Genomic DNA, 18,411 nt, shown 5'->3' with positions numbered 1-18,411 from the left:
CTAAAGACTTCTACTAATTTTTTTCATTTAAAAGGCATTATTATTTATCCTGAAAACATTTTATAATATAAAACCTTGATACTTTTTTGTCATCAATTTTTGATTTTTTGTTGTTGAAATAAGGCGAAAAGTTTAATTTACAAATATTGTTTAGTATAAACTAACATGTTAGACATCCATAGGTTCCTCACCGTAAACTCAATGGGGAAAGATATTTAGACCAAGTCAACTTTGAGAACTCCATTCATTACAAAAACATATTTGAAATGCTGCAATTTTAAAAAAGCTAACTAATGTTTTTTTGCCAAAATCCTTGTGAAGACGTGAGGGTGTCTGGCTCCAGCACAGAGTTTTTAATGTGAGCCTGCATCTTCAATAACTAGAGCAGGTACAGTAACAAGGAAATGAATCAGTTTTCTCTTTGATTTGACTTAATCTGCAAAAAATTCTTCTCTATTTTAAGTCTAGTGTATTTTATATCCCTCTGCAATGGACTGGCAACCCGTTCAGGTTTTACCTCGCAATTGCTCCAGCAAACCCGTGACCCCTGAAAGGATTCAGCAGCTTCAGAAAATGGATGGATGGATATTTTTTTATCTTAAACTTAAAAATTAGAAAGCCAGAAGATTTGTTTATGTACTTTGAGTTTTATTGAGTTTGACTGGCCCTAAAGAAGCTGCCCATTTTGCTTGCTTACAATGTGATCAGTCATTCTCTGAATGTCTTAAAAAACACACATAAATCCTATACATGTGTTTCTAAATATCATTTAACAGCTGCATTTTAAAAGAAAAACTTTTAGAAGTTTACTTAACGGGTTATTCTAAGGTGGATAAAATAACAGCTGGCGGACACTGTTTTTCATTCTAAACACTTTTCATATATATTATAGCCTCCATCCTTTTTAGTTAATCTTTCATCTTTTGAGAATTTCTCCATGAAATGTTTTTTCTAACTGTGTTTGCAGGCGGTGCTCTACAACGACCGCTCGGTTCTGGAAAACCACCACGCTGCTTCAGCCTGGAACCTCTTCATGTCACATCCTGAGTACAACTTTCTCGTCAACCTTGACCATGTGGAGTTCAAGCGTTTCCGTTTCCTGGTCATAGAGGCCATTCTGGCCACCGACCTAAAGAAGCACTTTGACTTCCTCGCTGAATTCAATGCCAAGGTGATCCAAAATGACCATCTATGATTTTGAATAGAGAAACTTTATAACAAGGAAACAGTGTCTTTGTTTCAGCTGTCCTTACATAGAGGCTGCTCCTTTTGGGGAAGTAAAAAGTAATTCTGAAGAATGAAGAAGCTGCTCAGATGAGGATTAAAATGTCCTTTCAATGAAAATGCAAGGTGTAGTTGGCCTGAAGAACAGAAATGCTGTGAGAACATGACCTGGATGATGGAGATTCCCCACAGAAATACTCCTAAAAGCAAAAGTTACTGGTCAAAAATCTGTTTAGCTTTTAAATGGTCATATTCCATAGTTTCTCTAGATGTTTATGCTGTGCATTTTACTGGATAAATGTTGATCATGTATAATTAAGACCAAAATTATAAGTGTGACCAGTCTGTGCTTTAACCCTAGTGCCATCCTAGGCACTTTGACATTGGGAGTGAGGTCATCTAGACCCCACAAGACAGTGTACTGAACTTTTATCTTCAATGATTTGTGATCTTCAGTGGTTTCCATGGATTACATGAAATCCTCTCCACCTTTATCCACCTTTGTCATGGTAGGGAGAACATATCAATGGTCATCTTGACCCCATAGGATAGCACAAGGGTTAAATGGTACAGTTAACCACAAATAAAAAATATTCTTCAACGTTTATTCTGCTCAAGTTGATACTAAATTAGGAGGAGTTTTGGATTCAGTGGTACGTTCCAAATTAGCGACATATGGGATGAAAGAGTTATGATAACAAGCCCAAATGAAATTATTCACCTGGAAAACAACAACTGCTGCGATGCATCTATAAATTCTCCCTAGATATAAAAAAAAAAATCATTTTTGCTTGATTTTATTAGACAGAGAAAATTCTTGTCCTTACTTCTTGACCTAATGATGATAGATGTTCCAGCTAATCATTAGCTTACCTTTTATATGCTATGCACGTGTTTTTCATGTAAAACAAGACCACTGTGTTTCCACTCTCTTCAGGTGGGAGATGATCCAACAAACGGCATTGATTGGTCCAATGAAAATGACAGGTTACTGGTCTGCCAGATGTGCATTAAACTTGCAGACATCAACGGCCCTCTGAAGTGCAAGGACCTGCACCTGCAGTGGACGGAGGGCATTGTTAACGAGTTCTATGAGCAGGTATGAAGTACCTCTATGAGGAACTGAAGCCATGTTTTTCCCTTAAACTAAACAGATGAAGCATCAGTGTTTGCATGATGACAAAGTAATATGGACAGCAAAAAATAAAAAAAAACTGAGGGTTTGGAAAAATGGGACCTCTAAAGACAGCACAATGCACTCCAAAAAAAAATGAAACAATATTTTCTTCCAAAAAGCTCAATCCAGGGATTTTTCGGATGTGTCAGAATTTAAATTGAGTTTACGATAAATGAAACAGTCAAACAAAATAACTCAAACAATCAAAGGATTGCTTCCACCCCTGTGGTGCTCGCTCAGAAATCACCTGTTTCTCAAAAAGAAAAGAAAAGCTGAGATTTGAAGAGTTGACAACTGCAGCTTCTCCATTTAAGCAGAAAAACCTCCAACCATTTTTGAGCTGTTTCTTTTTTTAAATTGCTATCAGATTAAGAATACATGAAAATCTGATAGTAATTGGCAAAGAGTACTCAAATATCAACTAAAACGGTTTATAATTTAAAGTTTGTGTCTTATCCTTTGCTTAGGACTCAAACTAGTTTTTTTAGGATGTTATCCAAGAAAACATTTTAAAACACCTCATGGATGGGTTTATATTGCATGACAAATTAAATACTGTTCAAATGTCCAAATATAACTGGGTACATTTTTGAACATTTCACAATAAATTGTGATGCGCTAAGAAAATCGTGCCTTAAAGCATAAATGCTTCATTGTATTACAATACTTAGTCATTCTGGACAAAATAAACTGTTTAAGGTAAAACTATTTTCCGTTTTGGACTCAAACTTAGAAAAAGTTTGGGTCAAGGACACAAATTTACATGAAATAATTTCTTTTAATTGACTCTGTTTTGTCTAAAACCCCCTTGTACTCATTTATAGTTTTGGACTATTCTTCTTTATTGGATTTGTTGGCTTAATATGCTTACTTTTCCGCAGCAATATTTCAGGTCATTGAGGTATTAACATAGTCCTCCTGTCTCAAAGTTTTATTTCAAGAACCAGACTCTTCCATGGAAGAAAATCTTTCGTAGATCTGCCAGTGCTCCTGTGGTAGTTGTTATTTTTTAATCTTTTTTTTTTAACTCAGTTTACCTAAATTTGAACTCTTATACAGATAGGTCTACTTCATTTTACCAACTTTTGAATTTACCTGGTGCTCTCTCTCCTGAGTTTCTCTTGAGGCCTCTATAAAAAAAGAAATTTAAAAGGTTTTTGTGTTTATATATATATATAAATGTGTTTTCCTTTCTTCCATTGTTTGGGTTGGATGTCATCACACACCTTAATGCACCAGCAAACTGCAAGGACCTGTGGTCACACTCGATGATGATCAATTATTGGAGGGGATTTGATTAGCAGCACATGCAGTTTAATCTTTTAATTCCTGTAAAGCTGTTAGGATGTAAATGAGTTTTTCACGCACTGTTAGTGCAGTTTAGCTTAGTTCATCTTAATTAAATAACGATAACATGCACAGTGCTTGCATAGATTCAAGAGCTGATATAGACTAGAAACAATAAAAGACAATTATTTTGCAGTTATTGCAGTTATGACTGACATAGCTGTGCTTACAGTAATTATAACTTCTGTCTGATGTACAGTTCTCATACTATTCACATCCGCAATGATCATTCCTTCGAATTAGCCCTGAATTATGGCTGTGATCAGCTAATTCTAAAAGTGGGAGTAAATCACTAATGTGCAAGTTGCATACAGGTCTCAAATCTTGCCCTTTAAATATTAACCAAGTTGCAAGTGGTTGTTAAAAGATCAAAATAATTCAAGTCATCTTTCAGGACAGGCAAATCACATGTTACGGCCAACAAACAGGTCAAAATCAGTTTATTTGTGCAGCAAATTCAAAGCAATTTAAGCTCCCTGAAAGCGATTATTAAAAAGCAAAAAACAAAAACAAAACAGAATTCAAAATCTAGTGAAAAAGTTTAGGCTTTCAGTGATGCACACCTCTGAACAGCTTTAAGTTGTAGAGGAGGAACTAAAAAAGACTTGATATTTTAACCCATAATAAAGCATCTACAGAAGTATAGAACACCAGGAGGGTATTTAAAATAATAAAAAAAGCAGAAAGAAATTGTGAACTACATTTAAATGTGACCAAATTTGATTTCAAAAACAGTAACATATTTAGACAGAAACTTAGTACTGCAGTGTTTTGTTTTTAAATTGCATAATGAAACAAGAGTTGCACAAATCTTTAATAAATCAAAAATGGTATAGTACAAATACTGTAATTCCCTTGTGTATTTACAAATTTATTTATTTGTAACATTTTCTGAAAGAGTAACACTTATCACAGATGTTAATAATTGGCATAAATCTAAAAACAGTTTGGTGCATTTTGCCTGTTTTCTAAAGACACAGCTAGCCTGACCACATTTTTCATGGTAAATGGCGTATACTTCGAAGGCCCAAAGCGCTTTACAGTCACACTCACATTCACCCATGCACACACACATTCACACACTGATGGCGGCTCTGCTGCCGAACAGTGGTGCCAACCTCCCACCAGAGGCAAGGTGGGGTTCAGTGTCTTGCCCAAGGACACTTTGACACATGGGCGTGCAAGGCGGGAATCGAACCTGCAATATTACGATCATGGGTCGACCGCCTTACCGCTGCACCACGGCCTTTTTTATGCAGTGATTCTTCACCATGTTTTTTATTTGTCTATTTAGGGCGATGAAGAGTCGAGCTTGGGCCTTCCTGTCAGCCCGTTCATGGATAGAAAAGCACCGCAGCTGGCCAAACTTCAGGAATCCTTCATCACACACATTGTTGGACCCCTTTGTAACTCCTACGACTCAGCTGGACTCATTCCTGGAAAGTGGGTGGAGCCCAACCCAGATGAAGAAGATACTGAAGCTGCAGAGAATGATGAGGATGAGGAGGATACCGTAGAGGAAGATGCATCCTCCAGCTCAGAAGTTTCAGGTAAGTATCATAAACCAAAAAAATAGGGTGATTCCTGCCTGATAAAGAATGTTTTAAATTAACCTTTTTTGGTCTCTGTTTCCAGAAAAAGCAACTCTAAAGAAGAGGAGGAAAGTATTCTGCCAGATCACCCAGCATCTTCTAGAGAACCATGAGATGTGGAAAAAGGTGATCGAAAAGGAGGAAGAGGAGGCCCAGAATGCGGGCCAAGGGACCGATTCTGTCCATTTAAACAATGTATCTGAACCTATTCTGGTTATTGATGAGGAGGAGGAAGAATCAGGAAGCAAAGAGGAGCAGGTGGAAGGAGAGCGACCAGAGGAAGAGGTAGAGGAACCTGGATTGGCCGTGTAAGGGATTGGCCGAGAAAACTCAAAACCTCAAGAGGAACTGAACGAGGGAGATCCACAGTGAAAGAGCAACAGACAGAAAACGATGTGAAAAAGTATTACTTTTGTTTCTTTTTTTGTTTTGTTTTTTCAAACCAGTCAACTGACTCCTATTTCTGCCAGTACGTTACTTAGACACAACACTGTAGATGTTTGGAAAATGCGTGCCTATACAGAAAAACAAGAAGACAGGGTCGGATTTCTTGTGCTTTACACATTTAATCGAATTATACAGATTCATAAGAGACTTTCTTTACTGCAATAATGAATTATTTATGGTCTTTGGGATGAAGATGTTGTAATACAAGCCTGCATACATTTGCTGCCAATTCACAGATCATTTTATTTGATTGAGGATATACATAGAAATCACAGTTATTTGTGTTCAAATTTAATGTTTTTTTAAGGCTAAAGCGGGCCTGAGTGTACTTTTGTTTCTCCATTTCCCTTTTGGGGCTATAAAGGGAGTTAATTAGCTGAGGAACAATCTTCTTTCAACCTGTGACAAAAATTACACAGGTGGGCTAAAAGCATCCAAAATTAAACATTTAGTCAAATTTTAATATATGGTGTCAGTGGTGAATTAAGACCTTCCGTCCATTGAGCCATTTATTCTAATCACATGTAGTAAGTCTCCTCACATGTTTTTTTATGTTTACTCCATCATGTTGCAACAGAAAAAGAAGTTACCATAAATAGGACATAAAAAAGTTGTTTCTATGAGATTTAGATTTAAATATGTATCCTGAAGTTTCAAATCCAGTGGAATATTATCCCAAATTACTTAAATCGTGAAAAGTCTAATTTATGAGTCTACTCAAACACTAGAATTTTGATCCCAAAATGATAATCCATTTGAAAAAAGTACCAAGTTTTTCGATGTTAAAAACCTGCCTCAAATCATAAATAAGCATACAATCACTTTGAATTTTGTTTAATAACGTTGAAATTTAGTGTATAACCAACAAACAAAAGGTTCAAGTAGAGAGTGAGTACAGCAAAAATTAAGGGATACCAATCATCCTATAGTTTAGTTAGTGTTTTTCAACCAGTGTGCCGCGGCACACTAGTGTGCCATGGGAGATGGTCAGGTGTGCCGTGAGAAATTACCCATTTTTGCTGATCTAAAAAAATTTACCATCTCCAGGATATCAGCTCTTTGTTCATCCCAACAGGCCCTGATAAAACATTGAGTAGTTAGGAATATGAAATATCGTAAAATACTTTTTTCTTTCTGTTTATTTGATTCTATTAAAGACATTTTATTGAGAATGACAGTACCGCGATTTAGCTGCAGCTATAACTGTTTTCTAAAAAGTCCCGCCCCTTTAACTGTCTCCACCAATCATTCTTGGAGGCTCAATCACAAGTCATCAGTCTGACCAATCAGAAGTGGTTAAAGTCTTCACTTCCTTGTTCCGATTCTGCTCATAAAGTCGCTCTTTCCAACAAAAATACCAGCTAAAGCTTGTCTTAAGCGGTGTAGCTTTCCACAGAATCCGGTATCAGACTGTGGAAAAAGTGAAAAAAACAATGAAGCTTAGAGACGCTAGTCTTTCTGCGTTCAGCAGCTGTTTGCACTACATCTCCCATGAGGCATTGGGTTAAAGTGACAGCGTCTCAGCACACAATGAGTCCTCCTTGTTAAACGTCTTGAAACCACAACGAACACACGTAACAGTTTTTAAATCTTTTAACTTAACTTTTATTACATCTTTTGGAAAAAACAACTCCAACTTCGAGCTTTTTCTACCACAATTATCACAAAAATCCATGTGAGATTGCGAAGGGGCTGTAGATCAATTCAGACGGAGTTTCTCCTTTTTTTTTTTTTTTTGGATCCTCATGTGCCGCGGGATTTTTGTCAAGGTTAAAGTGTGCCGTGGCTCAAAAAAGGTTGAAAAACACTGGTTTAGTTCATGGTTTTATAAGAGAAGTTGACAGTTTTCAAGTTTGAAATTAAATGGTAAATGGCATATACTTATACAGCGCTTTAATACCTTCTTAGAAGGCCCAAAGTGCTTTACAGTCACATTCACTCATGCACACACACATTCACACACTGATGGCGGCTCTGCTGGCATTGGCACCAACCTATAACCACCAGGAGCAACGTGGGGTTCAGAATCTTGCCCAAAGACACTTCGTCACATCGGCGGGTAAGGCAGGAACCGAACCTCCAATCTTCTAATCAGAGGCCGACCACCCATCTGCATCATGGCCACCCATAAATAAACAAATTGCATAGTAAATTTGATAAAAACATCAATAAGAAATACAAAATTACCTTAAAGAAATGTGTTGCCGATTTCTCCTCTCAGGCTCTTTAACATTGTCCATCTTTTATGCATATTGTATTAGTAGACTCAGGATATTGCATTACACTCCTGCGTGATCCCATCATCCATCTGCATTTTTTTTTACCTTAAACCCTCAGGAAAACCACAAGTGTTAAGATCTGGTATGACTAATAAATTAGAGATAAATTAGACAGCGTCACAGGAAAGTGACTCCTTAGATTTGCGCACATTTTCTATGAACATGAAAGTTACAACTCCCGAGTTTTTTTCTCCGATCCAACCATTAATACAACTGTTTTGTATGTGAATACCCCTGTGTCAACCATTTCATAACTCTCTCTGAACTTTTTCACGATACTTGTACTTGTAACAGCTTCCAGTACACATGAACAAACTTTAAAGGAAATAATCACTTTTCTGTATAGACAGCCATGGGGTGAACAATGTTGGCGATTTTCAGGCAGTAGGTACAAGACCAAACCACTGTGAGACATAGAGTGGTGGAGCTCAGTTTTCAGATCTTCAAAATGTTGATTTTTTGTTTTTCAAAGATTCCTATGAGTCCCATTGGCATGTGCTTCCTTTGTATATAATCTAATTAATCTATTTTTATGTGAAAAATTTGGAATTGCTTTCCATTTGATCGGTTTCTGCCTATTTTTGCCAAATCCCCATGTCCATCCCTAATAGACTAAACTTATCCCTCTTTTAGTACTTTTAGTTACGTTTTTAAGGAAAACTGTACAGATGTGAGGCTGTGCATGGAGAGAAAATTGCTTCACTATTAAAGACTGAAAAATTAACCATTTCTCTAATCGCATAATGGGAACACAATGTTCACAAGGGCCTCTTTACTGGTGTGCTGATTCAGCAAAGGTGTGCATTAGATGAGGAGGAACCCTAACAGAGTCTCGTTAATTAGGTGACCCACTGATTAGTCTGGCTTTGTACACACGTTTAATCCAAACACAAGATCAGATTGGAATTGTTCGGAGCCACTGAATCATTCCGTGTTTGCCTTCCTTTCCTTTTGTGCCGTGTTTACCCTGCGAAGGCTCCTCTCTGTGTTGATTCATTTTGTGCTAAACAAGCTGTAACCATCTGTTCTTGCACAATGGACCCATTTTATGTGGCTTTTGAAAAACCTGATAGTACAAATGTTATCTAGGCTACTCAGTAAGGCGCGACACATTCACTCCAAGGATGATCCATCTTCAGAAATCCATCCAAACTCCCAGAACTGTTTTTCTTTCAATCTCTCTCCTGCTTTCGGAATGTTTATAAAGTTTGTCTTCATGTGTTTTAATATTTTTCTCTAACCAATCTGTTCTATATAATGTCATGACAAGGAAAAATTCTACTTTTCGAAAAAGTAAAGAGGATTGACAGTAGAAGGGCAAAGAGATGGAGTGAGTGGTTCCTTAATTCCTCACACGTGCTCGACAGAATTATTATTCTTTGAAGGTCCTGTTGCGTTTTTCTCCTAGTGCTTCCTTTTTGATCTGCATACTGCTTAGCCTTGCTGGTAAGAGTGGTTCAGCACAAAACGTCACTCATATTTAATGCATTTGGATTCCGTCCATCCTAATAACAATCACACGTTTTCTTTAGAGTGTAAAAGTGTTGATTCCTTTTTTAATCAAAACTCATACTCAAAACTGATGCATTAAATCAGTGTTTTTTTTAATGATTTAATTTGTTATTTTTCTTGTCACTTGTTCATTTGTGTTAAAAAATGTAACCATGGACACCAAACAAGCTTTACAACTATGTAAACAAAAGGAGATGAGTATTTTTATAGTCAACACATGATTAAATAATGAATTGCTTTCTTCTCACTAGTACCTTGCACTTACCACACGTACTAAAGGAAGAATATGTCCAAATACACAGTATTTGTGAAATAATAAATTTCCTTGCAGGTTAATGCTCCAGTTTTGTACAATAAACATATATGCTGTACAGTAAAGACATTTTAAAACTACAAAACTCTTTTAGATATACCTTATTTATTTTTAACATTTTGTAATTTAGACACTATACTGTAGCTTCAATATTGCCAGACTTACTGGAAGTGCCTATATTGGTATTATGTATCATACAGTGAATATATTTGAAGATCATTAGACTTTGTCACAAACTGAAACATGTGGATGTTGTAATGTGAATACAATGAATTACAAAATTACAATCCCTGTCGTATCCTGTGTTGTCGATGCATCACTTTTGGTTGAAGGCATTATGTGTTACATTCATGAAGGCATGACGGGATGATAGATTTATTCAGATCAACACTGCAGTGTATGTGAAAGGTTGCATGTATGATCAAGTAAGTCCTGCTTTTCCAAAAAATGTGATTCCATTTAAAAAAAAAAAAAAAGAGAGACCAAAACCAAAATAAGAGAAAAATAATAAAAAATCTCAAGAAAACATTTTATATAATCACATGTCATGCAGACACTTCAGAATGCTTTGATTAAAAAACATTGTAAATGCACAATATATATGAGCCACAAGGGAGAGGTAAAATGTAAAAGAGCCACATGTGACTCTGGAGCCATAAGTTGCAGACCCTGATTTAGACATTTAGCCATTCAAGGTGATCCAAGTGTAGTTTCTTTACCTTTCATTTAGTTTAGTTATTTATTTATTTTTACACAACATTTAATAAATGTATTAAGAGAAAAGGCTAAACTTCTACCATCTGAGATTTAAAAATGCACATGAAAAGGCTCTGTAATGTGCAGCATTCCTAAGATTGTACGGTTCTTTAAGAGTCTTAACACAGGATTAAAATTCCCTCTTGACAAACAAGCACTCCATATCCTTGGGTGTACTGGGGTCATAGGAAAATAGGATCTATTTCTTTGTTATTTATAAGATGTATAATGAAAACAGTACAGAAGTGATCTTGTGGATAACGGTTGACTGCATTGTGGTCATTATACTAGGCTTTCCCAATGAATTTTACAGGTGTTTTACAGTGTGTAAAACGATCAAAATGGCTTGCCATACAATCTACGTCACCCATGCTACAGGTTCTCAAAGTGTTTTAAATTAAGTTGCTGAATGTTGCAGCGACTGACCGACACCAATGACTTCCCACAGAGTCGGGGTTTCGCCATTTTCCATATACTGTAAAACATTAGGTGCGCTTGTTCCTGCAAGGTGAACGGTATCCGGTCTGTCGCCTCTGTCAGTGCAGACGAGCAGCCTACAGGACATTTATGAAGAGCATTTCGTTTTTTATGGCTGTTTTTTTTTCGACTGAAAACGGGATTTCATTCGGTGTAAATGTGCAGACGCTTCTATTCGAGAGAAAGATTTGAACGTTGCTTAAGTTCGGTAAGTGTTTGTTGTGTTTGTGGTATATTTGACGCCAATTTCGCGTGTATATATTTGGGGATAATTTTGTAAAATTAATTCACTATTACCCAATTAAGACATTTGACGCGGTTTTTAAGTGATGTAAGATACCTTTCTGGATGTTTATTCTTTCAAGAGCATGAGTCGTTGACATTATTTTATGGCGGAGTAGTAGTTATAATACACAATTTGGCGTTCATTAGATTCTGTCTTTAAATTAAATCTTTGCACTGTGGAAATTTCAGATAATTTTTAAAGTTAGCCTACCAATTCACTGTATTACTTTTATCTCAAGTAACACTCTGAAACCTCAGGGAGATAAAAAAAAAACACACATTACTATCGCGTAATATTAATTATAATACTCAAAACTACTTCACAATGACCCTTTAGGTGGCTGCCTTGCACATAATAATAAAAAATGGTGGAAGCATGTGGATGTGCTCTTGTGTATCAGTAGAAGAATGTTAGTTCAAAGCATGATCGACCAATGATTTAATAACAACTCCTGGGTTACTATATATCTCTAAATTATTCTTTTTTTACTCGTATAACATTCGAAAGTTTGAATTCTAAGCTAACTTTATTTGTCTACCATCAAACCACCTTGTAGCCATGCACTTCACTTTCTGTACTCTATCACACCAAGGATGTCACATCCTGGCAGGTGGTTTTGTTCAGTAAAATGAACGCAGGTATGTTTTGCAGTTCTTTTGAAAATCGTGAGATTACCTTAAATGGAACGGAACGTGCGATTATTGTCTACGGTAAGTGGGATATGCTAAAATCTCAATTCGGTTCTAGTCAGAATTTCATAGGGCTCGGTTTGGTACATTTCGGTTCGGTACTGCTGTTAACAAATCTGCCTGATATGAACTGCAATTTTATTAACAATAATTTTATTGTAATTTATTGTGTGTGTTTTGCTGCCAGACACCTTAATTTCTCCCTTGGGAGCTTAATAAAGTTTAAATTTCTCCCTTGGGAGATTAATAAAGTTTCTTTCTATCTATCTATCTATCTATCTATCTATCTATCTATCTATCTATCTATCTATCTATCTATCTATCTATCTATCTATCTATCTATCTATCTATCTATCTATCTATCTATCTATCTATCTATCTATCTATCTATCTATCTATCTCTCTCTCTCTCTTTCTCTCTCTCTCTCCATCCATCCTCACTATTTTTTCGGTACAAAAATCTGAGGCAGAAAAAACTTACTTACAAAATGTAATTATTGGTTTAACATAACATTAATTACAACTGACCTATGTAGGTGATATGCTTAATAAAATAAAAAAAAATATATTGACATGCTTACTGTCCGTCACCTAAAAGCGTCTCGGAGGAAACTCATTACTTTCGCCTCGGCGCAAATTTACAGTTTTTCTCAGTCGCTTTAGTACAATTCTCAGATCAGAATTGAAGTTTGCAAATACGTGTGTGCATTTCTCAAAGCAATTTGTACAAACAGCAAAACACTATGGATTTCTTGCAAAAGCCTGTAACTTGCTCAAAATCTTTAGTTCATCTCTGAAAACTAAGTCTTTATGTCATTGAACATGTCAGTGCCATCAGAATGTCACGTCCTTCTGTCATTGTCTACGAACAAGACAGTCAAATGACTTAGTCATGTTGTCAATATAACTGTACTTTAGAGGGAGGTTCTGATGTAAACTATGGCTAAAGTTTTGATGACAATTACATTTTTTCTCAGTCGCTTTAGTACAATTCTCAGATCAGAATGAAATTCCCAAAACTATTTGTTCAATCTTCACATCATGATGTCACTTGTGCACATCATATAAGCAGTTTCTCACTTCTTTGAACAAGTTGCAATTGCTTTGGTACATCCATGCAAATGATTATGTACAATTCTCTGCTCTTTGCTACATTATCAATTGTTTATGTCAAGTTGATCAAAATGTATTATAGAGTTCACTGTGCAATAGTCTTACTCCTCAAAACACCTAGTCATTAGTTCATCGTATAAGTCATTAACGGCAAAATGGTTGACCAAGTTGTCATAATGTGACAAACATATTTCGCTGCATTGCAAGAGAGGATATTCGCTGTGATGTGGATGAGAATTTGTGGCCTAACATACAGGAACGACAAGAGGTGTAGGAAGACCACACCAATTCCTACTGCACTGCCTGTACTGTTGTACAGAATATTGTCCTATCTTTTTTTCCCTTTGTGTTACTGTTTGGAGTGGGTTTTTTCTATGTTGGTATGACATGGTCTGTCAACAAATTACAATATGAACAATAAAAGTGTAAATGTGAATCTTGTCCAGTCTCTTGCAATCAAATAGAAAAGGTGTAACTTGCATTTTACAATAATTGTCATCAAAACTTTAGCCATAGTTTACATCAGAACCTCCCTCTAAAGTACACAGTTATATTGACAACATGACTAAGTCATTTGACTGTCTTGTTCGTAGACAATGACAGAAGGACGTGACATTCTGATGGCACTGACATGTTCAATGACATAAAGACTTAGTTTTCAGAGATGAACTAAAGATTTTGAGCAAGTTACAGGCTTTTGCAAGAAATCCATAGTTTTTTGCTGTTTGTACAAATTGTTTTGAGAAATGCACACACGTATTTGCAAACTTCAATTCTGATCTGAGAATTGTACTAAAGCGACTGAGAAAAACTGTAAGTCAAATAGCAGCTCGGCTCTCGTTTCCCCCCTACTACTGAAAAAGCAGCTTTGTCGTTACAATGCATATGCGGGGGAAAAAAGAAAAAACGTACCGAAACGGTACAGAAGTGAACCGAACCGAAACTGTCGTACCGAAACGGTTTGATTCAACTACGTGTATCGTTACTCCCCTAGTAAGTGGATTGTAAAAGTATTTGCAAGGCTAATGTTGATTACACTCACTTGTGATCTACGGGTAATGCTATGGTACTGTGTCCTTAAATCACCCTCTAGCCATAAGTGAGGAGCAGGAATCTGACCCATACATGTTGCTTAAGTGGTCACTACAACCTTTCACCTGCAGCATGCACGTAGAAAAATATTGTATGAACATTTTCACCTCAGGGGCTCGCCACAATCTTAAAATTTCCTGCGGGGAACATAGGTGGCCCGCACACATTTGCCCATTTTTCAATCATTTTGGGGCCACAAGCAAGTACCGTGTTTTTTGGATTAAAAAGAAGACTTTGTGTTTTTCAAAAATTGACAGTGTGCTTTATGATTTGGTGCGCCATTTGTATGGACTTTGGTTGTACTTGCTGACCTCCAACCTGGTTTATGTATACAGTGCTCAGAAATGTTTCGGTACAACTTTAGTAAACTATGGCGCAACACCCCTTGATGAGTTATTGGCGCGTTACCACTACCGTACGAGCTTGGCGGAGGTATACGTATTGTTCTTTGACATAATGAACTGAAAAAGTGAGTGTATCGGTTTGTATTTTATTTGTTACAAGTTGTTGAGTTATTTGAACTTATCTGTCATGTTACACTCTCTGGTACTTGATAAAAGATCAGGATACTGTAGCCTATTGTAGTCCAAATGAATTTGGACTTATTTTAAACAATATATTATATTGTTCTGAGTGTGTCATTTCAGAAGCTGCCTTATCTTCCTATTCATTTTCATATAGTTTCATTTGTAGAGATAAGATAAAACAACAGTACATTTTAATTTTCAGTCATTTATTGTTTAAAATACACAACAAGAATTAAAGCACTAAAAAAACGAACAAAGCAACACAGGGTTTCTTCACATTTAATATAGAGCAGTTCCGTGTCCTCCTCCTTTTCTCCGATTGTGCTTTTGGTGCTCAGGTGCTTATCTCTTTCCACTTTATGCTTGAGACCCCTGTATTAGGGGCTTTAGTTATAAAGTTAGTTGTGTGGTCTTTGCATTAATTTTAGCAAATTTAGCTTAGCTTCCTCGCATGCTCTTTTATGCCATCTTAGCACATCAGGTTGACTGACGTAAACGATTTTTGGCACTATAGTATTATCTGATGGGAATATAATAAAGCCAGAGCAGGTTTAAGTAGAGCAGCAATCTTATAAAACCGAAATGAACCTATGATTAAGATGACAAAAAGTACCTCCAGCTTTGTAGTAAATGTTTTCTTCCAACCAACCGGAACCACGAAACCATATTTGCTTACAAAAACTGAAATACACATGCACCAAATGTATGCGCTGTCTCAGCCAATCAGAGTTGGGTTTTCTGTTTGGGTTCAACCGTGGTTCAGACAAGCAGAGTGCTGTTGACTTGTAAGTGAAGCATAAATGACTGAGATCCATGACTTGTATGAAGTGGAAATAGAAATACTTATCTGAGCCTAATCAAACAAACAAATAAATGTATTTCTGAGCCCTTCCCTCAAAGTGCATTTTCAAATAAGTAAATCAACACATTGTAAAAAGATAAAACAAACAGTTCATTAAAATGTAAAATAAACAAAAAATTCGAATCCTGCTCCGGTTCTAGACGTTACTATAATGTCTCATCAAAATGTCTATTAAATGTTCAAATGTTGAACTAAAATTGACGTTGGATTGAGGTTATTATTAGAAGTCAAATAGTGGACAAATATGCCTGTTGTATACATGTCCAGAACTGGCTTCCGAGGGACAGACTCAATTTAGACTGAATCTGCACATCCATATGACGTCGCATGTTTAGTGGGAGGCCTTAAAATCTTAGAATTGTTGGCACTAATTTTTAGTGCAACATTGTTTATTTATTTATTTTAACTGGTAATGTAGACAACCTAAATCTTTGTGTTCTTAGGTGCATACGGCCTAAAAAATTCAATATCTGTTTCACATCACTAGATTTTTTTTTAACCCGTGAGCCATCCTATGGGGTCAAGATGACCATTGATGTGTTCTTCCTACCATGACAAAGTTGAATAAAGGTGGAGATTTCATGTAATCCATGGAAACCAGTAAAGATCAAGAATCATTGAAGAAAAAAGATTCAGAGCACTGTCTAGTCTAGTCGGTCTGGGTGACCCCTGGTCTAGTGGGTCTGGATGACCCAATTCTTAATGTTAAAATGCCTAGGATAGCACAAGGGTTAAGAAAGGATGCTATATTTATAAATACATATATCTTTTCTTTCTGTCAGGTGTGGAAAAGGCATTGAAACCAACATTGCTAAGGAAGCAAAAACTAGGAGGTTACCATGACAAAAACAGACCGAACACCCACAACAGGATGGACTCTGGACCACAAACCTGCTTATTCACCTATGATGAACCCCAATCTGAAGGTACTGTGCTTCTAATTACATTTTAGTTGAACGTACCTAAGGTGTGTTAGCCGTGCTGTAGAAGATAAACACACACATGAGTTTTCTGAAAGATTAAACACAACTACAAAAGTCTAAAAATACGGTGGCCCAGAAGGGTCACAAAAAATTTACTTACCACACAACACAATAACTCACAACACAACACATTAACTCACAACACAACACATTTTGATATTGTGATGTAATTGATATACTGAGAATTCCATTTTATTATTGTAAAATGAAATCTGCTTTAGCAGATGTGAGCATAGTTTTTAGCCCTGCAGCACACACCACACACTTGGACATTAAAAAATAATCAGTGGCAAAAAAAAAATGTTTCCTTACAGTTGTGGTTTAGTATTATAGGTGTTTTTGCAGATTTTTGAAACTGAAAACAAATCAAAAAACTGCTTACTCAAAACAGCAAGGAATTCCATACTTCTTGAACTTTTACCCTTCACTTTTAGTTTTTCGACTGAGGTAATTGGGCTCAGTAGCTACTTGCTAATCAATCAGCGGTTGGCATAATTTTTTGCTGTGAAAGCTGATTATACTTTTAAAGAGACAGCCTGACAATATCTTCCCCACAAAAAACAACTGTGGGAAATTTTGTAAATGTCTATAATTAGCTAGGACACCCCTGGAGTTTAGTATGTCATTAAAAAAAACAAGTGTGCGTGAGAATCAAACTATGGAAGTGTATTGTATTCAATTCATTTTTTTCGTTTATTAAGAAAACCAAAAAGAAAACAGGTGATCTTCGTTCAAATCTTTTTTTGTGATTTTCGTTCTGAGAGCTACAAAAGCAAAGAACTACAAACAGGCTGGGCTTTAACCTCATCTGCTCATGAAAATTTTAAAAAGTTGACAATCCACAGTGTCCATTTCATTAACTGTTTTGACTATGTAGTCGTCACGATATCACCAGTCTGTTTTTTTTCTTCTAACTTACATTATTCACTAACATTGCAGTACAAAACATTGGATGTAGTTCTACTGACCAGGAGGTGTCCTAGGTTATGCAGAAAATGAGTTACAGCGAGTTTGCTGCAGAGTACACCAAAACACCTCAGACAAACGATAGCAGCTTCTCAGTAACTCATCCGAAATAATCTAAAAAACATCACAAGTACTCATTATTGGTAAAACAAACTCCACAGAAATCCCTCATAGCATTACTCTTTCTGGGGGGGGGGGGTTAATTCTGAAAACATTATGGCAAATTTTGAAAAAAATTATAGCAAATTAAAAAATATTAAAGCAAATTCAGAAAATATTATAGCAAAGTTGATCACACCCACAACGTGAGCATCCAGCAGGTCACTCACGGACTTCACTGCTTTGTGCCTGATATTGTCGTTGGGATTGACGCACAAATAGAACTACATCCAACGTTTTGCTCTGTAATGTTAGTGTTAAAGTAAGTTGGAAGAACAAAACAGTGAGGAGCACATTAACCGAACAGATCATGTCTATGACACGGACACATTGTGGGTTGTCAACTTTTCATTGCAGCTCATCTTATAGTTTTTATGACTGCTGCTGATGCTGCAGAGGTCTTGGTGTGGAGATAAAAGGGCACTCTCCCTCTTTCTACATTTCCTCAACCACCAGAGTAGAACATGACCTAAACACTCACCTGAGCACAGCTGTCAGCTCACCTTTTCACAAATAATATGCGGGACAGAATGAAATGCTTTACATGTGTGTTTTTATGCCTAAGTTATGTGCGTATGAGCTGTAGTTGTATTCTGCCTAAAGACTCTCG

The 18,411-nt window shown here is 36.4% G+C and overlaps 2 protein-coding genes across 2 annotated transcripts in view; both read left to right on the top strand.

The window, feature by feature from the left end:
* Positions 1-10,182, top strand: part of LOC101156572 (cGMP-inhibited 3',5'-cyclic phosphodiesterase 3A) — a 90,888-nt gene extending 80,706 nt beyond the window's left edge. The window contains exons 11-14 of the mRNA XM_020703908.3: positions 968-1,171; positions 2,162-2,323; positions 5,043-5,298; positions 5,384-10,182. Of these exons, the coding sequence (XP_020559567.1) occupies positions 968-1,171; positions 2,162-2,323; positions 5,043-5,298; positions 5,384-5,652 (891 nt within the window). The 3' untranslated portion in view covers positions 5,653-10,182. The remainder of the gene's footprint in view (positions 1-967; positions 1,172-2,161; positions 2,324-5,042; positions 5,299-5,383) is intronic.
* A 1,012-nt stretch (positions 10,183-11,194) lies between these two features.
* Positions 11,195-18,411, top strand: part of LOC101156322 (solute carrier organic anion transporter family member 1C1) — a 23,252-nt gene continuing 16,035 nt past the window's right edge. The window contains exons 1-2 of the mRNA XM_004069930.5: positions 11,195-11,332; positions 16,476-16,619. Coding sequence (XP_004069978.2) covers positions 16,533-16,619 — 87 coding nt within the window. The 5' untranslated portion in view covers positions 11,195-11,332; positions 16,476-16,532. The remainder of the gene's footprint in view (positions 11,333-16,475; positions 16,620-18,411) is intronic.

Source organism: Oryzias latipes, chromosome 6, assembly GCF_053564925.1.
Source record: "Oryzias latipes strain Hd-rR chromosome 6, Olatipes_Hd-rR_3.1".
NCBI classification, from domain to species: Eukaryota; Metazoa; Chordata; class Actinopteri; order Beloniformes; family Adrianichthyidae; genus Oryzias; species Oryzias latipes.
Note: the sequence above shows the minus strand (reverse complement) of the source record. Positions and strands in the feature narration are given on the sequence as shown.